General features: G+C 43.3%; 1 protein-coding gene across 1 annotated transcript in view; it reads left to right on the forward strand.

Annotated features, from left to right (window-relative positions):
• The window catches only part of SCD5 (stearoyl-CoA desaturase 5), a 127,294-nt gene that overhangs the window by 69,069 nt on the left and 38,966 nt on the right, over positions 1-19,259 (forward strand). Inside the window, exon 2 of the mRNA XM_016156212.2 lies at positions 11,031-11,161. Within this exon, the coding sequence (XP_016011698.1) occupies positions 11,031-11,161 (131 nt within the window). The remainder of the gene's footprint in view (positions 1-11,030; positions 11,162-19,259) is intronic.

Here is a 19,259-nt window from a genome sequence, read left to right on the forward strand (position 1 = left end):
TGGCAACACCACACCCACCCCCAGCTGGGATATGGCAGGCAGGTACCCTGTGCACCCCTCTCTTTTCCGTGTAAGGAGCCTGTGTTCTCCGTGGGTTGTTCCAGGGAGCTCTGATTCCCACACCTAATAAATGGTTTCTCCCCATTCCCCAAGAGAAGCCTTGTGTGTCTTGAGGGAGAGGAAGAGTCTTTGAAGAAGAAAGCAAGAGGCCCAGAGGCAGCGGGAAGCCAAGGCGGAAAGAGCCCAGTCTGAACGAGTTTATGCTCTAGAACAGTTCTCTCTCAAGGATTTGCTTTGGTGTCATACTGAACAAATATTGATAGATAATAAAGTAATAAGATAACTTTGACCATTTTTTTTTTGCATTTTTGGTAAAATGTTAAGTGATTGGCAGCTCCAAATACAGCTCTTCTTACACGCATGGCCCCTCCCAGCAGATGACAAGTATTTTCAAAAGTGGACTGAAAGCAGTACAGTATTAGTCTAAAGAAAACTCTTCTCCTGGCCCCCAATCATTCAGTTCTGTCAACTTGTTTTACATACTTGCCCTCAGGAGAAAGGCTGTCAACACCATTCTGTGACGATTAAGAGCTCTTTGCAATTATGTCAAATTCTGTTCCTGTCAAGGGATCTTTTACTGCCGAGGTGTGAAGGTGGTACCACCTGCCAGGCACAGATGATCTTCGGTGGTGGTTCTGTTGGCAGTTCTTGTGTGATTATATTCTGGAATTGGTTCCGTGATGCTTTGAAGGAAGCCCTTGTCTCATCTTCTAAATTTTAAAATCTATGTGAAATAAACTTTTTCACTTCATACCTGAAGAAAGAAAGCGGGGAAGGATGGAAGGGAGGGAGGGAGGGAGGGAGGGAGGGAGGGAGGGAGGGAGGGAAGGAAGGAAGAAGGGAGGAAGGACAACCACAGCGCTGCGTGTAGGGAGATGGAACTTCCATCCTGGGCTCTGTCACCAAAAATCCTTTGCCCACATCACAGACCAAGAGAAGTTAGGTTTCCCTGGTCCTAATGAGTCTAACTGCCTTGCAACTCCAGGTGTGGTCTGTGGGACAGCGGCTGTGTAGTCACCTGGGAGCCCCTTGGGAATGCAGGATCTCTGGCCCTGCTCAGACTTACAGGATTGTGTCTGCAGTTTTCCAATGTTCTTAGGTGATTTGTGGAGACATTCATTTGAGAAGCACGGTTTTTGTCCATCACTCACTCCCATACAGACTGAGTAACCGAGTCACCCAGGGTCCCAGAGTCGCAAACCCCTGCCTTTTCAGCATAAGGTTCTAGAATATGTGCATAGCTTTTAAAGCTCCTTAAGTTATTCTGGTGCAGCTAGCCCAGCACCAGAAGCACTGGCTGATGCTGTCCCCAGAGGCTGGTGTCTGGGGCACTGAGCAGCACGAGGAGGGGGCTCGTGTGTCCACAGGGGCACATAGCGAACATCCAGCACAACTTCAGTTTTGCCCACTGAATCTGTTTTCACGCCTGTCATTCTAAATCTGATCATATGAAAATTTTTAGTGGTATCCTATTGTCCTCAAGGTCAAGTATATCTTATATCTTAGTATCATAAGTCCCTCCTGGTCAGGCCCCTGCCTGTTTTTCTCAGTTCACTTACCCCACACCCCCTCCCAGGAGCCACACCAAATCACTTGCCACTGCTTGAACACACAAAGCCTCCACACCTCCTTGCCTTTGTTCACTCTGTTCCCTCTATCAGAATGCCATTCCTCCTTCATGAGCGCATCTTTCAGGTGCTCCTGTAGCACCTGGGCCTCTCCTTCATTGTTCCCATCACCCACATAAAGGTTTGTTTAACATGCACCTAGAGACTGCCCACTAGTAAAGGGACCTCTGTCTTGTCCAGTCCTGGATAAGGGCAGTTTTGTTTGAGGTGGGGAATGAGAGAAGAAGGGCAAAAACCTGATCGAGTGGGCTTAAAAGAGAATGGGAAGTGAAGAACTATAATGTGCAGTTAAGAGACAATCCATTCACGACGTTTTGATATAAAGGGGAGCAGAGAAATGGAACAGGATCTAGATGAGGAAGTGGCTCAGGAGAGGTTTTTAAATTTTGTTGTTTCACATGAGAGAAATAATAGTGTGTTTTTAGGCTGTGGGAATAATATGGAGGGAGGGTACTAATGATATGGAGAGGAAGGGAAAATGGCAGAGCAGTTGAGTAGGATGGAGTGGATGGGATGCTCAAGGAAGGACCAGCCTTAAAGCGTGTGCAGATTGGCCATCTGTAGTAATGGAGAAGTCATAGGGTATACAGGCTCAGATGCTGGAGGGTGGGTAGAGGTGGAGGAGCCTGAGGAGGTCCTGCTATTCTCAATGAGATCAGAAGCAAAGTTATCAGATGAGGGGAGAAGGAGATGTTTTGGGTGAGACAATTGGAGCAGCTATGAAACAGAAGTTTAGAAGAGAGGGAGTGCCTATGGACCAGAGAAATGTAATATGATTGCTGAATAACATTAACGCTCAACTGAGGTTAGCGGTCATGAATTTTAAAGTGAGACAAATCAACATGGTTGCGTATTTTTTGCTAGCTTAATTAGTTGCACAGGTATCAGCAGAGAATACATGTAAAGACAGACATGATCCCTGCCCCCCTGGAGATTATGGTTTAGAAGCGAATCTGGAATTAGACCAATAATTTCTTATTTAAATACAATGTGGATATTGCCATCTTGGAAAACACAGAGGACTAGTGAGCATCTAAGAGGGGGGCCTGGTCAAGCCTGAGTGCCTGAAGTGAGCCTTGTCTGTACCAAATGGGGTCCTGGAAAAGACCCGAATTCTTGCCTCCTTTTTTGTTTGAATTACAAACAGTGTGTTGCAATAGCAGAGTAGTAACAAATTATGTATAATTTTGTGTATCTTTGTGATCTGCTGTGACTTTCATTCTAATTGTCATAGAAGCTGTAATTCAACCAGAAAAAGTAGCATTTGTCCAGGACTTCAGAGCTGTGTGAGGGGACCTAACTGAAAGCAGGAAGGACGCTTGAGGAAGATAGGCAGTAAGTGTACAATGCATGAAATATATCTTCTCTTTCTCATTCCATTCCTTTTCCACTGAATCTTCCTAGAGGACGGGGCAGTTGCTTGAAGAGTCATACCGTGGGAGGAGAGAACACATCTTCTTACAGCCCCTATGCAGCACAATAGAAAGTGGCTTAGTGGAAGGAGGGGAGATTGCAAGGAGGGCCAAGGATTATTGTTAAGTATAATAGAATTTAGAAGGTTTTAATAGTAAAGAGAAACTCGGACAATAACATGCACCACACACTGGTGCCTGGATATCAAACGCTCCACTGTCCAGCGCCTGGAGAGCAGCTGGCATCATCAAAAGGAGCTGCTGGGAGGGGACTGCCAATAGGACCGAGACTTGACACAAAAGGGCGGCCTGGTCTCTCTGACCCTGAGCCCCAGGTGCCTGGAGCGCAGCAAAAGGTCCTGGTCTGGCTGGGCTGGAGAAAGCACAGTGCTCTCTGGACCTCAGTTTCTCCATTTGTAAATTGAGGGGATGGGACCAGATGGTCTCTAAAAGAGGGTATACCTTATAGGGCAGTGGTTTCCAGGGCCTGGCTGTGCATCAGAATCACCTGTGGAGAAGGTTGCCTGCTCTCCAGGTCCTCACCTCCGATCCAGTCCACTCTGCAAGCCCCAGCCTCTGTTTCAGATCCCAGGTGACCGCCAGGTGCTCAGCCAGGGCTAAGAATTGCTGTACCGGGGGAAAGGGCTCGGGGCTGGACTGATCTGCTGTTTGGGCCCCAGCCTTGTCACTGTGAGATTTCAAGGCATTTTACTTAAGGATTCTGGGCCTCAGTTTTGCACATCTGTAAAATGGGGATTATGATACCTACCTCCTAGGAGTAAAACAATAAAATTAGGTACATTGGTAAAGTGACAGCCCATGACAGGTGTTCAGTGAGGGTAGGCTCCCTTCCCCAGCCTCTCTTCTGACATTCCGTCAAGTAGTGCTGTGCTTTTTGTTTTGTTTTGTTTTGTTTTTAAGAGGAATTTTACTGTGCATTGGTTAAGAAATCAAGGGATCCAACTTCCTTTTGTACTCCTCATTAGTATCGATCTTTTCATCTTATCACATACGTAATAAGGGTTGTAATGATCTTATGTATGCAACCTATTTGAAAGTGGACAAAAGAATATTGTTTTAAGAGGTATTAGTAGGATTTATAGCAAAATATTAACAGGGATTGATTTGGGGTGGTGATTGTTTTCCTACTCTCTACTTTCCGTAAATTTTCTAAATCCTTCCATGCTTAACATCCTTTAACGGCTTCCCATGGCCGAGCACAGCATCCATTTGTCTCAGTGGGTTCCCAAACCTGCTTGACCAGCCCTACGTGGAAGCCCTTTGAACCTTTTCTTGATCCTCCTCCCTCCTCCTGGGCTTCAAAAACACAATTTTTAAAAAATTATGGTAAAATAGACATAACATATTATTTTAACTGTTTTTTAAGTGCACAGTTGAGTGGCTTCAAGTACATACACAATGCTGTACTACCATCACCACCATCCATTTCCAGAACTCTCCACCTTCCCAAACAAAAGCTCTGTACCCATCGAACAGCTCCCCATTTCCCCCTCCCTCCATCCCCTGGTCACTTCTATTCTACCTTCTGTACCTGTGATTTTGCCTATTCTAGGTACCACATGTAAGTGGTATTATACAATATTTGTCTTTCTGTGTCTGGTTAATTTTGCTTAGCATAATGTTTTCAGAGTTCATCCATGTTCTGTATTGTGTGTCAGAATTCCATTCCACTTGAAGGTCGTAATATTCCATTGTACGTTTATGCTGCATTTTGTTTGTCCACTCATCTGTTGATGGACAGTTGGGTTGTTTTCACCCTTTGGCTGTTATGGATAATGCTGCCGTGAACATGGGTGAATGAGAGTCTATTTGAGTCTCTGCTTTCAATTCTTTGGGGCGGTTGGGGAGGAAATATTTTACTTCTACCCTCTTAGGTTCTTTGGCTGGTATAATAATCAAATTAACATAAGACAGATTAACAGGAGAAAAAAATTAATTTTGTAGATACATGAAGACCTGCAGGCAGTTTGGCAATTGGGGCTTATATGCCATTCTGGACAAAGGAGAGGGGTCAGGGGTCTGGGGCTTCAAAGGGGAGAAAGGCCACTCACAAAGAGATGGAAAAACGAGTGTCTGCCACGTGATGCAGAGACAGTGGGGCACAGAGAGGACTCTGGCCTCCACGCCCTGCCAAGTTCCCTCACCACACCTAACCCATGCTCTTTGTAGATATCTCTGATGATAGTGTTTTTCCTGGACCAGGCTCTTTGTCTAAATTCTTTTAGGCAGTTAAGCGGGAGACAAAAAGCTGTTCTTGAGACTTTTAGGCCTCAATTGTCTTCAGCTCAAAAGAATTCGCATGCCAGGTGACACATTCTGGGGAGACTCCTTCTGAACCCCTGCAGGGTGTACACCTAGAGGTGGAATTGATGGATTAACTGGTAATTCTCTATTTAACTTTTGAGGAACCACCACACTTTTTGGTGGCATCTGTATCATTTTACTTTCCCACTAGCAGTGCACAAGGGTTCCAATTTCTCCACATCCTCACCAACACTTGTTATTTTCTATTTGTTTTTATTTCATTATAGTAGCTGTCTTAGTGGGTGTGAGGTGGTCGAGGTGGTCAGATACAGGCTTTTTATTTTTATTTTTTTTAAATCCAGTTCTCTTCTCCAGTGCAGGGCTTTGCATCTGTTGGTCCTTCTATCTGAGTCTTGCCTCCTCCTCATTCTTTAGAGGTTAGTTTAATTCTCACTTCCTCTGCAGTCATCTCTGCTCCTGCAAGCTAAAGTGTCCCCCCTTTAATCTCTCTTATATTACTCTGTTCATTTCGTTCACAGTTCTTGCCATACCTTGTAATTATATAGTAAATTATCTTTTTTCAAACTCCAGGGGGGAAGGGGCCATGTTTGTGTGGCCACCTTGTGAACCTAGTTCTGAGTTCAGTGCCTGGTCCATAATGGGAGCTCAACAAACTGAAGCATTGGCTTGCCTGGTGCTCATGTTTATGACATGCTGAGGCTGAATTGGATGTAGAATAATGGAAAGGTATTATTATAAGTAAACTTGCCATCTGGGAAAGGCAAAACACAAAGCAAGGATTTTGACCTTCAGCTTGCGTTTGACCTTCAGCTTGCGTTTAGAGCATGATGGACTCATGCTCCTCCCATTAGAATTAAGGCAGCCTCTAGGTGGTCCAGCAGCCAGCAGGGGTATTCAGGGGATGGGCTCTCCAGGCCTTAGATTGTGTCCTAGCTGTGTCACTTTCTGTTTCGTTTCCTTCATCTGTAAAATGGAGATCATAATATTATCTACCCCCTAGACTTGAGGTGAATATTTAATGTTATTATGTATAAAGTGCTCAGAACAGCCTGACATATAAAGTAATAGAAAGGTCTCGGTCAACAGTAGCTATTATTAGTATTCATTACTTTTCATTCTGATGCTACAGAGACGTAGGTAATAAGAAAGGGTTAAAGAGCCCTGCCAATTGCTTTCTCTGTCTAGAGCTCAGAGATGGGGCTTGAAGGGAGCTGTCCATCTCTCTCTCTCTCTCTCTCTCTCTGATCAGGTCCAGGATTAAGGGAGTTTTAAATTTGGGTTCTTAGCATTTCTCCAAAAATGTTCTCTGGTTGTGTAGTCCAGAGGTGGTCACTACAGTTATTCTCCAAATAGTGTTCCAATAGGGGACTCAAAATAGATGGGAAGCTCTGCCTTCCCCCTCGGAAGCCAAAGGGCCTGTGGATTATCCCTCTTCTGTTATAGGCAGCTACAGCTGGGCTTGTGAGCCAAACATGGGCAATTAGGTGTTTCTGCTTTGGAATCTTGGGTCTTGAGAGATTCATGGATAGGCGTAGCTTCCAATAGAGACTTTTCTTGGTAGCTGTGGCCAGTTCAAGGGTCCGTGGTGTGATGTGAGTGTTCAGGGATGATGTACCTTCCTTCCTTTGGGGAAAGATTCCTACTTTAGGCTTGCATTCGTTACCTATTGCTGCAGAACAAATTACCCCCAAATTTAGCAGCTTAAAACAACATACATTATGTTTTCATAGGTTTTATGGAGCAGGGATCCAGGTACTGCTAAGCTGGGTCCTCTGCGTCAGGACCTCTCATGAGGCAGCAGTAGTGTGTTACTCGGGGCTGTGGTCTTACCTGGAGGCTCAAGTGGGGAAAGATCTGCTTTCAAACTCACTTACACTGTTGCTTGAGGACCGTTGGACCGAGGGCCTCATTTCTGTGCTGGCTGTTGTCTGGAGGCCGTCCTCGGTTCCTTGCCCCATGGGCCTTCCCAGCATGGCAGCCTACTTCATCAGAGCCAATATGAGAATCTGCCAGCAAAACAGAAGTCACAATCTTTTGTAATCTAATCATGGAAATGACATTTCCTCAGTGTTGCTGTATGCTCTTGGTTAGAAGCAAGTTACTCAAGGGGAGGACATTATGCAAGGCCGTGAATACCAGGAGACAGGGAGCACTGGGCCATCTTAGAGGCTGTGTACCAAATCTATTTTGCAACCCTTCCATGAGTTCTGTCTGCTACTCAGTATTTTCATAAAACATTTCTTTTTGGCTTGAGCTAACCAGAATTGGTGACGCTTGTTTGTGTTCAGACCAATATACAGATGTTCATCGACATACAATGGGGTTAAGTCCATCATAAGTGGAAAGTAATTATAAGTTGAAAATGCATTTACTATACCTAACCAACTCAGTGTCATAGCTTAGCCTACAGTTGGGCAACTTGAATTTCATCTCAAAAGTAATTGCCTTCCTCACCTTCTACTGACCAGAAGTAGGAGACATAGATGGGCATTTTGTAGACATGACGAGATGCAAAAACACACTAAAAAACAATATCCAAAAACTGCTGGCAACACAGTACACTGTATTGGTTTACCCTTGCGACTCCACGGCTGACTGGGAGATGCGGCCGGAGAGAGCGTCTTACTGCATGTCGCCAGCCGGGGAAAAGACCAAACTTCAAAACCTAAAGTACAGTTTCTATTGAATATATACCGCTCTCGCTCCATCGTAAAGTCTAAAAATCATAGGTCAAAACATTGTCTGTCAGGGACTGTCTATACTAGCTTACTGTTCTGTAATTTTGTGAATCTGGTGTCTATTAATATAGCTCCTTTCTCTGTGAGTTATTAACACTGCTAATTACTCTGTGTTGTTTTTTTTTTTTTTTGCAAACTTATCAATTCTTTTTCTGAATACTTTACTACCTGAGAGCTAGCTAGCCAGCATCCATCAAAAACTAATTTGGATATTAATCTCCACAACAATTATAGAAGAGAGGTTAAGAACCTCTCAAATTAGCCTTATCAAAACAGGAAAACTGAGTCCTGTTAATGGAACAGCCCATGAATTTACATATCCAGCCCAGGGTTTTTGTAGTTTTTTTCTCATTTGGGCTATGACCAGAAGGTTACTTTCTGCCCTAGAGGTTTTGCAGAATTTTAGTATCAGAAATCCAGTGCAAACTAGCTTATGCAAGAAAAAGGAATTTGTTGTTTCATATAACTCAGAGCAGTAGTGGGGAGGCTCACAGGTTCGGAAGAACTATAGAGCTTCAGGTCCTGTGACCAGTGGCTCCGTGCAGGCAGCTCTCTCTCGAGCTCGCGTTGACATCTCCATCATCTTTGTGTCTCCCTTTCTCAGTCTCGGTCTTCATCACTGCAATCATGCCTTGGTATGTGACCATTAGTCTCTTCCAGGCAGAAGAGGAGAAGGGTTGGGTCAGGTTTTCGTTCCCAATGCCAGGAAGATAGGATGCTATGCTAGGCCAGGCCTTGGCCATATGGCCATGTTCTTATTGCCAGAAATAGGACCATGAAAAATTACTACCCAGTACAGGCTTTGACTCGAGCCCACTGTCAGTGCCCACCATCCCACCCCCACCCAGGCATGAATGGACTAACCATGTAAGTGACCCCTGAAATACCTGAGATCCCAAAAGGACAAGATAGTGCCATAGTCTGTGTTAAGACCCTGCCTGGGAACTGTGGACTAGAGAGCTCCTTTCTTGGCCAGTGTTTTTCACGGAGTCTCAGAATTCCTTTCATTGCATCTAAGGTCCAATGTCTCAGCCTGCTGGCAAAATGGGGTCACACTGAATTTTTCCTGTATAGATTTCCTTTGTTCCCTAACTACTTGACAGTTGGAGGAAAATTATTGATAGAGATGTGAAGGTCAGGGATGACATGGAAAATAGCTGTCCATTTCACGGACTCATGACCAAAGTTACATTACAATAAAATAAGAAGCCAAAACTTTTTATTTACTGCCACTTTCTGTGACTTTTGGGCAGATTATTGATTTTTGTTTTGAATCTTTCGGGTAAGGAATGATTTGTCAAATTCATGTATTCAGAGACTCATTAATCTTAGTGCCAAGGGCAAGTCCTGTTTGTAGACCCAAAGGATCTTGGATCTTGATCTTGGATTGAGATCAAGATCAGTCAGACTTTTTTGGAAAATACAATATTTCACTCCCTTTAAATATATGTATTGTCACTGAGGTTCTTCCAATGAAGTTCTACAGGAAATACTAAGAAATTGTCTTGGTCTGGGACTATTCACAATTGCTTGGGAATGTACTCACAGCTGATCACTTGCTCTTCAGCAGTTTTTAATGGGTGGCCTTGCATGTGCTAAGTGCTAGAAGCAATTTTGTCAGATAATCTGCCTGATCCTACCTACTTATAGCCTGGGTTAGGGCTCTACCCCCAATTAAGGAAGCAGCTCACTTTTATTTTTAGGTTGGGATCCAATATTACGGATGACAGTGGGGTCTGGAGAAGTGAAGATTAAACTTACCTGATGCTTCGGAAATGCCAAGGGGCATATGGAGGGCAGGAACTCAGTTCTTGGTTCAGACTCTTAGCAAAGACCCCTCCTGACTTTGTGGCACTGGGAAATTAATTTACTTCTTTAAGCCTCTGTTTCCTCATTTGTAAAATGGGGTTAATAATAATACAAACCCAATGGTATTGTTTGATATGTTTTAACAAGATATTCCAAGTAAGACATTTAGCATTATGTGGGCACATTGCTTTAAAACCACTCTGATAGTTGTAATAATCTCAGGAATCATGATATTTTTGGTTCACGTGTGTCCCCTTTCTACCATGCAGTTTCCATACACAGAGCAAATTACCACCACTACCTGGGGGTGGCATGGGGCTCTGGCAGACTTTAAAACCAGGCTGAGTTGAGTTTATGTGGAAGATTCGACTTTCAGAGATCCAGTTCCTCAACTGAAAAAAGAGACAGTAACACATGTTTTAAGGTTTAGATTAATATATTTAAATGTGTGGCAGATAATAAGCTTCACTGTAGGTTAGCTCTTTAATGTTCCTCATCTGGCCATCTTTGCCAGCCCAGGTCATAGTGATGGTATAAGTGAAGATTGCCAGAAGACAAGTATCAGTGGTCCCTGATGTCAGTTTATCCTAGCCAGACTTCATTGCTTTTAGGTCTGGCCTAATTTTTTTCAAACCAAGGTCTGTGGAGCCATGATAATGGGCACTACCACTTAGAAATATGCTCTTCTTATAACTCATCCTGGCATGGTTGCCAATTAAGAGGCAACATAGAGCTCAAACTCAGCCCCACTGAGAGTGAGTGGACGTGTAAGGCTGAATTATAAATGTACAGGAATATGGTTGTAACTTTGCATCAAGACTAGCAAGAAACATTAGCAAATAGGAGATTTGTTTGATATAGAAAAAGTAATGTTTGAAGGTCAAAGTTTCTTGAGGAAAGTTCTCCCTGCTTCTGCCTGGTATTAGAAAGCTATAAATCAATAAAAAGGCTGCATTTGCTCAAGTTACTGATTCTTCACATTGCAGATTCTTCCCTTGACACCATTTCACACAGGTCCGTATTCAGGAGAGAAAAGAAGGATGGGAGATGTTTAGAAACTCTGTGACATCTGTTGACATTCTCCTTGTGTCTTGCAGCCTACTTCTGCTTCCTCCTGACTGCTCTGGGTGTGACAGCTGGTGCCCATCGCTTGTGGAGCCACAGGTCCTACAAGGCCAAGCTGCCTCTGAGGATATTTCTGGCTGCTGCCAACTCCATGGCTTTCCAGGTGGGGATGGAGGGCCCTCTCTGCCTCAGGTGGCACCGTGGGAGGAGGCACAGACATGCTCCCTGCGGAATGGTCTTTCCTCTACACTCATTCTAGGCTCAGTGCTCAGACCCCAAGCACTCCCTGCCTGATCCAAGTTGTATTTTCTTGTAATTTTTCATACTGTAAAATGTCACCTGGGGATTTTGTGGCCCAAAGCATGCTGAGCTACAAAGGAAGAAAGGAGATTCCTCCCTCCAGAATTCATGCCCTTAGTATGCCCTGAAACCCTCAACATCCTTCTAGCTCTAATGAGGGCCAAGTTCTATGCCAAACATGCTACATACATATTGCTTTTGATCCCCCTACATGCTATGTGTTATATGTGTCCCCAGATGAGGAAATTAATGCTTAATGAAGTTATAGAACTTACCCAAATTATATAACTAAAAGTGGACCATTTAGAGTAGGCAAATGCAGGTCTGATACAAAGTCATTGCTCCCATAAAACATTTTCCTGAGGGCACCTTATAAGTTTGTGGTGGAAAATCTAATATGGAGCTAGAAGACTCAGTGTTCGAATCTTACTCTGATGGTTGCTAGCTGTGAATCACTTACTCATCTCCAACATCTTTATCTATAAAAATATGAATGTGACTTCACTCCAGAGTTGTTATGAATTCATTGAAAATTGCAAGGAGGTATAAAAATGTAAGAGAACACCATTATTACACTAGGATTGGACTGCATCCTTTAGGACTATTCCAGTCCAGACCATTTCCCACCACTTGGGCACTTTCTGAGCTGCCAGAATTTTGGCTTAATCATGGATCTTGGCTTTTCCAATTCCTCATCTGATCCAGGCAGGCTAAATGAGAACAACTTGTTTTCAAAGTTTCTGCCCGTTTATAAATGCAGATGATTCCAGGCTCTGTGTATTTTCACCCATTGGGAAGAAATGGTGATTCCCAAAACTGCTTTAGGGTCCAGAGAAAGAAGTGACTCAGTAGCCCCTTTATGACCCTCAGACATCACGTGGCCACCTCTACAATGGGGCTCCCATCCCTACAAGACAGCCTGACTGTGTGCATTTCTCTAAGTTGCTCTTTTGTACAAATTCAGATGCCTATTTCAGGCTTCCCTCCTACCGTTTGAGCATCAGTAAAGCAAATAGGATCTAACACAATAGATTTTTATGCAGCACAATTCATATTCTGAATACCTACTGGTTATGATTCCAGCATAGTCGGGGATTAGTGACAGGGTCCTAGGGAAGAAGTTTTTATGCACAGAAGAGTCAGCAGCTTCTTGGTTTCATGTTTTGCCACAGTTGGCAGTGTGAATTGTGCAGCGCTTTATTTTGACTTCAGCCATGTTAGTTCAGTGTTGTGCTTTGTTTATCATAACAATGAGTTATGATAATGATAATTTAGAAACCCATTGACTTGGCTCTTAGATGCTGTTTTGAACTTAACTTGGTAATTTCCATGTATTTTGTTAAGCAAATTATTATTTTTAGCTTCCAATTATGCATTCATGTAGTTTTAGAGCACTTCTGTTATTGGAATTTTTTTTTTAACATAAATAACTTGAGATTTAGAGCCTAGTGAAACTATTTGTTTGTAACTCAATTTTTGAGGACCTAAGTTTCCTTAACAAAACCTCACATAACAGAACATCACACTGTGATTTCAAATTTACTTTGGGGAGAAAGTACATTGTAGATCCAGGTCCTGCAATAAATTCTTGGCTCTGCCTTTTGCTAGGTTTGGGCCTTTGTGCAAGTTTCTGCTCCTTTATCTGCGAAGGGAGGTGATAATAGTACTTACCTTACACACTTGTTGGGAGGATGAAATAATGAATACAAAGTGCCCATGTTATAGTAGCACTCAGTGAATATCCTTCCCCCTCTTCTTTATGAGAATTGGCACACAATCTCATTCATTTTTGTATTTTAGTGCCCATCATATAGAAAACACTCAATGATTGTTAAATTAATTAATAGTTTTAAAAAGCATTTTTAGAAGTCATCAAATTTGAACTATGCATACTTCTTCCAGGCCCACATTTGTGGTGGATTTTTTTTTTATTCATCCAACAAATATTTATTGAGCACCTACTATGTGGCAGGCACTAAGCTAAGCACAGTGAGTTTAATGATTAACAAACACAATCTCAGTCCTTGCCTTCATCTAATGGAGTATTAGAATTCCCACAGTTTCCCACTGGAAATGTCAGGTGCTTCATGAGTCTGAGGTTTTATAACAATCTCACTTAGACCTAGGTGAGAGGTATCTACAAGATCAGCATAGGGCCAGCTTCCATACAATGCATATCTGTGTCAGAGGGAAAGAATGCAGTCAATCCAGACCACTTAACTGTAGGAAGAGAACCACCTGGGAAAGTAAAAAATGTGCTGTGATCTGCCAGTCTAGGGTATTGACCTACAGCCCTGACTTAATATAGAGCCATTGATTTAGTTTCCTTCTGATGTCCCCCAGGATTTTTAAAGATAGTTTCAAGGGTTCTCTTCTGCTCTCTTCCATCAGAATGGTCATGCCTTTGGCCAAAATGAACAAATCATGCTTAGTTATCTTGATTTGAAGATCAGCAAGGGCTTTTGCTAGATGCTGCAAGTAAGATCTCAGTCATCAAAAACAATTTTCTTAAAATTGAGACTTAAATATTTGCAACTTCCTTTTTCCTTTCTTCTGTAGAGGATGTATGTACTGTGCAGGGTGAGATGGAGGTAGTCTGAAAAGATGTTTCTCTGCTGTTGTCTTTAGGTTTTCCTAGAGACTGCTTCTTAAATGGGGATTAAGACCTTTGATTTTTTCTGTTGAAATCCCCTGCTGACATGGAGATAAGAGGGGAGCATTCTGTAGTCCTGTGATTAGGTCTCAGCCTTCTGGCGAGTCTGAGTTGAGTATTTTGCACATACATTTTACAAATACATGCGCTAAGCATTGTTCCCAAAGCCTAAGTTACTTAGGCTTTGGTAAAATCCAGTTGATTAGACTCTGGTAAAATATTTTTCTTTTTTTTTTAATTAAAATTATTGGGGTGACATTAGTTAATAAAATCATATAGATTTCAAGTGTACAGTTCAATAATACATCATATGTATATTGCGTTGTGTGTTCTCCAGCCAAAGTTAAATTTCCTTCTGTCACCGTATAATTGACTACCTTTATTCCTCTACCTCCTTTTTCCCCTCTTCCCTCTGGTAACCACTAATAGTTTCTCTCGAGGACAGATCTTGCTAAGGAGAATGAGAGCTTTGTGCAGAGCTTACATTTCAAAAATGGTTACTTCTCTCCTTTTGCTTCTGGGAGAGTAAGGGGGGTTTTCTCATTTGTTCATGGCAAGAACCTGGTAGGGCTCCTAGAGGTAAAATTCATGAAAATGTGCAGCCCCCTAGGACTGGGCCCTCTAGAAATTTTTAATTCTCAAGCTGGTCCAAATCAAACCTCCAGCAGTTCATCAGTTACAGTTTAAAGTGTCCTCTTCATCCTGGGGCCAGCTGCAGGCTCTGCTCCTGGGCCTCTGTGTCCAGCAGGCTGTGATTCTCTGTAACTGCCTGTTTCTCTCTCTGGTTTTCAGGGCAGGAGTTTGCCTGTGACCTCGATTCTCTGACGGATCTAAGAAGAGATGTTGATTTTCAGTTTGTTTAGTTTTTATTTCTTATCATGAGGGTAGGAATGACTTCTTCCGAGCTCTTTATGTGTCAGACCAGAAAGTGGAGATGACAGTACGATTTGTAAATATGTCAAGTAAATCACATGGCCATGGCCCGTGAACTTTGACAGGTATATCACAAGAAAAACCACAATGATTTTTGAGTGCTAACCACACACTGGCATTTCATTAAGTACATTAGCCATCTGACAATACCCCTACAAAGTCGGTACTGTTATCTTCTTCTTTCAATAGGTAAGAAAATTGAAATAAAGAAGCTATGTAAGTAACCTGGCCGAGAATATACAGATTTAAGGGACAGAAAGGGGATTCGAGTGCAGGCAGCTTGACTCCAAAGGTTACCTTCTCACTGATGCTTAATGCCTCTCCCAGGATCAAAGTGTATATTTATCCTTTCATTTTGCAAATACATTTGCTAAGCATTGTTCCCATCACTGAAGAACAAGACAGACAAGGTCTCTGTCCTCAGAACGTGTATATTACAGTGAGAGAGAGAGCAATAAATAAGTGAACAAAAGAATGTGAAGAACGTGAGAAAGAGAGACAGGGGGCGGCTTCTGTAGAGAGGGGATCTGAGAAGAAGACATCGCCGAGGAGGGAACATCACTGCTGAGACCTGCGGGGGGGAACAGGTGGGGGAAGCACGTTCCAGACACAAGGAGGAGCCGGAGCAAAGTGGGAGTGAGTACGTGTTCAGGGAGGAGGAGGATGGCCAGCGTGGCTGGTCCACGTGCGTGTGCGAGGTGGTCGCGGAAGAGGCCGGAGAGGGGGACAGGGGCCACACCAGTGCAGGTCTCTGTCAAGCATAGCGAGGAGTTCGGGTATTCTTCTAAAAGCCATGGGAAAGCACTGCAAGATTTTAGGCAGGGGCGCACCATGGCCTCATACATTTCAGTGGCACAAGGAAGACTCAGACCACAGTCGTGAGACCCAGGAGATTTGGGGCCAGATTCAGCATCCTGGACCAGCCCCCAAAACGGGGTCCTGTGGGTGTGCACGTCGAGGAGGGAGACTGGGATATGAGGTGGTGCTCTTGAAGACGGCTCAGGGTGTTAGCAGCAGCATGTGGTAGCATTTGGTTAGAAGGAGAACGAAACACTGGAACACTACTGCAGGCTCGAGAATCCTTAACCTTCGGTGGCCCTCTGCAGGTTCCGACTCACTGCAGACATCCTGTTTCAGTGTTTGCCACCTTTTCTCACCGCAAGCCTAGGTTTCAGATGTACAGTCTTCCTTCTGCATGTCAGAGACGGGTTTGCCTTCCTCTTTTTAGGATGGATGGATGTTACTGGTTTCCTCCTCCTGTGTAAACAGGCCACAGCAGAAGTGGTCCCGACCATCATGCCCTCCCAGTGTGGTTTTGGAAGGTAGCTTGCATGCCATGCCTCATAATGTCTCTTCCCACAGCATTTTACCCTCCTGGCACATTTGGAAGTCAACTGGAAAGGGCAAATGGCTGGGCCATCTTTGAGCAATTTCTCTGCTTGTGACAGTGGTGATTTATGGATTTATTCAAGCATTGATGTTATATGCTTACTTCTTTTTAACTCCAGTATTGGCAGTATCTGATAGATGATAGCGTGGAAGTGGGAGGGGTGTGTGTGTGTGTGTGTGTGTGTGTGTGTGTGTGTGTGTGTGAGAGAGAGAGAGAGAGAGAGAGAGAGAGAGCGAGATGAGGGTGGAGAGAGAGAGGGAGAGAGAGAGAGAGAGGAAATTCTCCTGAGGCTGCTGCAGGAGGCACAGTATTTTCCTGTCTGATGGAGATTTAAATGGCCCCACCTCCCTAACATGCCTTACTTCCTTCTTTGTAGTGGATCTAGGTCAGTGAAAGCAGATGAGATGAGTGAAATCACCTCAAAGGAATGAAAAGGTGATAGCCTGGGGTGGCCTGGGAAAAGAGAGTAATTCTATAGATGGACACAGCAGCCAGGAGGGTGGTCTGCCTCTCACGTCACCCTCCACAAACACTGCAGAAACATGCAAGTGTTACGCTCTGCAAGACAGATGTATCCTTAGCATTGTAAAGCAATTAAATTTTTCTAAGCAAAAAACATATACTGTGCAGGCACACAGAGTTTTTATTTAAAGAAATACTTAGTAGGGGGTATTTTTGTAAATAAATAGCTACTAGATTTTATATGTTAATTTGGCCCCTCATCTATATTGAAAGAAAGATAACGCTGTTTAAGATGAATTCCACATTCGGTCCTGTCACTTTGGAAGCTATTTTGCAGCATATTTTTAAGGTAGATGTTTCATTCTGTCTTCTTTTCATAAAAAAGTCTGTAGAAGTGCTCAGGCAGGCCACCTCTCTGACCTTGCTCTCTCCCCTTGCCCTCTCCCCTGTCCATCTCTTCCTTTCCTAGGACCGCAGAAGGTTGGAGCTGGGGAACTTTAGAAGCCAAGTGTCATTCTTTTTCTCACAACTAAAGAAACTGAGGCCCAAATGTCTGAGCTTATGCTTATTTTTGTTCATTTTCCCACAATGTCTCCAAAAATGTATATAGGTGTTGAAGGAGACTGTCTCAATGCAATGTTCTGACAAGCTATTTCTTCCTGTACCTGCCACCAACTATTCGGGCTGAGATAGCATGTTGTCACTGCTCATTCTTTATTTCATTGCTCTCCTGCCAGATACTCTTATGTTGCTGCTTTCTAGGTTTCCCAGCCCACCGATTATTTTGCATTTGGATGATTTCTCTCCCAGCTGCCTTCATTTGCATTTTTCCTAAATCAAACCACATTGTGGTAATTTCTATTCATATTTCTAATCTCTTTAGATCCATCTGTGTTATTTCTCTGTTCTCAAAGATGTCTGCAGCACCTCTTAATTTGGTACCAACAGTGTTATTAACAAAATGTGTACGCCTTGTTCTCAGTCATTAATGAAGATGCTAAATAAAACTACTAGATCTAACAGATAGGGTGGGGCCTTCCATTGGCTGCCTCCTCCGCCCCAGCCCCCTCACTAGATATTGAGCTGTTTTTCATTCCTGATCCCTATTTATCAAAGTTTAGGCTTTTCAATCATCCTGTCCTAATTCCTACTAGTGCTAACCAGAGGTCTTGTCACAGGAATATTTCAGGGATGCTATTTTAGATACTTAATTAAGCTCCAAAGATACAACAGCTCCAGGAGTCATTGAAACAACTATTTTAATTAATGGTAAAATTTACAGAGTTTCATATGCCAGAGGTAATTTCTAGCCCTGCTTATAAAAATTCTTTTAAAAGGCAGATACATTTTATTATCTTCATCTTCTCCTATTGACTCTTCTACAGCTTTTGCATAAATCTGCTAGTTAATTCCTCTTGAATGTAAAGGTGCATAAGCCACTAATGCTCATGAGGAACACAAGTGACATATTAAAAATGACCCTTGTCATGGGGGGCTTATGGTCCAATAGAGCTGGCCAGACTTATGTACAATAAAGGACTCTTACGATACAATGGGAAATTAAATTGCTCAAAAGCTTCATACTGCCTTTTAGCGCTGCAGAAATATGAATATGGGCTAGAGAAGATGAAGCTTATTGCAGTAAGAGTTTTGAGCTGAGACTTGAAATGTGAAAAGGATTTGCATGGGCAAGGAAGAAGGGGAGAAGCTGGGGGAAGCACTTGAGCACAGGTGGAGAGAGAAGAATGCTCATGGCATACTGTGTAGGGAACCTGCATAGCGGAGAATCAGTCTGACTGAAGAAGGATATTGATGGAGTGTCGTGGTGCAGATCCAAGTACCTGCATGACGTCTCTCACTGGATCTCAGTGTGCCCCACAGTTGTGACTCTACCCACTCACCCAAAACTATTTCTCTCCTTCTTTTCCCCACCAGAAATCTGGGTGTCATCTACAGTTTCTCTGTCTCTAATCACCCCTCATTCAGTCTTTTAACCAAGCTCTTCTGCTGCTAAGTTATATCTTGAATCTGCATGCCTGCCATCTCTGCCATCCTCTAATCCAAGCCATGATCATTTCTTGCCTGGATTACTGAAAAAGCCTCATAGACCGGTCTTCCTCCTTTAACACTTGCCCCTCTCCAGACTGCAGCCAGACAGAACTTATTGAAAATTAAACCACTGTCTAGCAAGAAGAAAATTTTTCAGCTGCTTAGCGTTGCATTTGGAATGAAATCTAGCCTTGGTATCATGACCTCGAAGGCCTTGATTGATCAGGCTTTGCTGTTCTCACAAGTAGATGTCCTTCAATACAGTTCTGATGCTAACCACCCAAGTTACTGTCAGATCCTGCAAGTTAGAGCCTCAGTCCTTGCTGTCCTTGCATAACCACCCCTGCTTCACATGCCAGCCACAAATAGGGTCTCCATGCCACCTGTACTGTTGATCAACCAGGGGTCCCCACAATTCCCTCGGGGTGCATAATTTTCTAGAACAACTCAAAGAACCCAAGAAGTTATACTTAC

This window comes from Rousettus aegyptiacus, unplaced genomic scaffold, assembly GCF_014176215.1.
Source record: "Rousettus aegyptiacus isolate mRouAeg1 unplaced genomic scaffold, mRouAeg1.p scaffold_m13_p_10, whole genome shotgun sequence".
Taxonomy (NCBI): domain Eukaryota; kingdom Metazoa; phylum Chordata; class Mammalia; order Chiroptera; family Pteropodidae; genus Rousettus; species Rousettus aegyptiacus.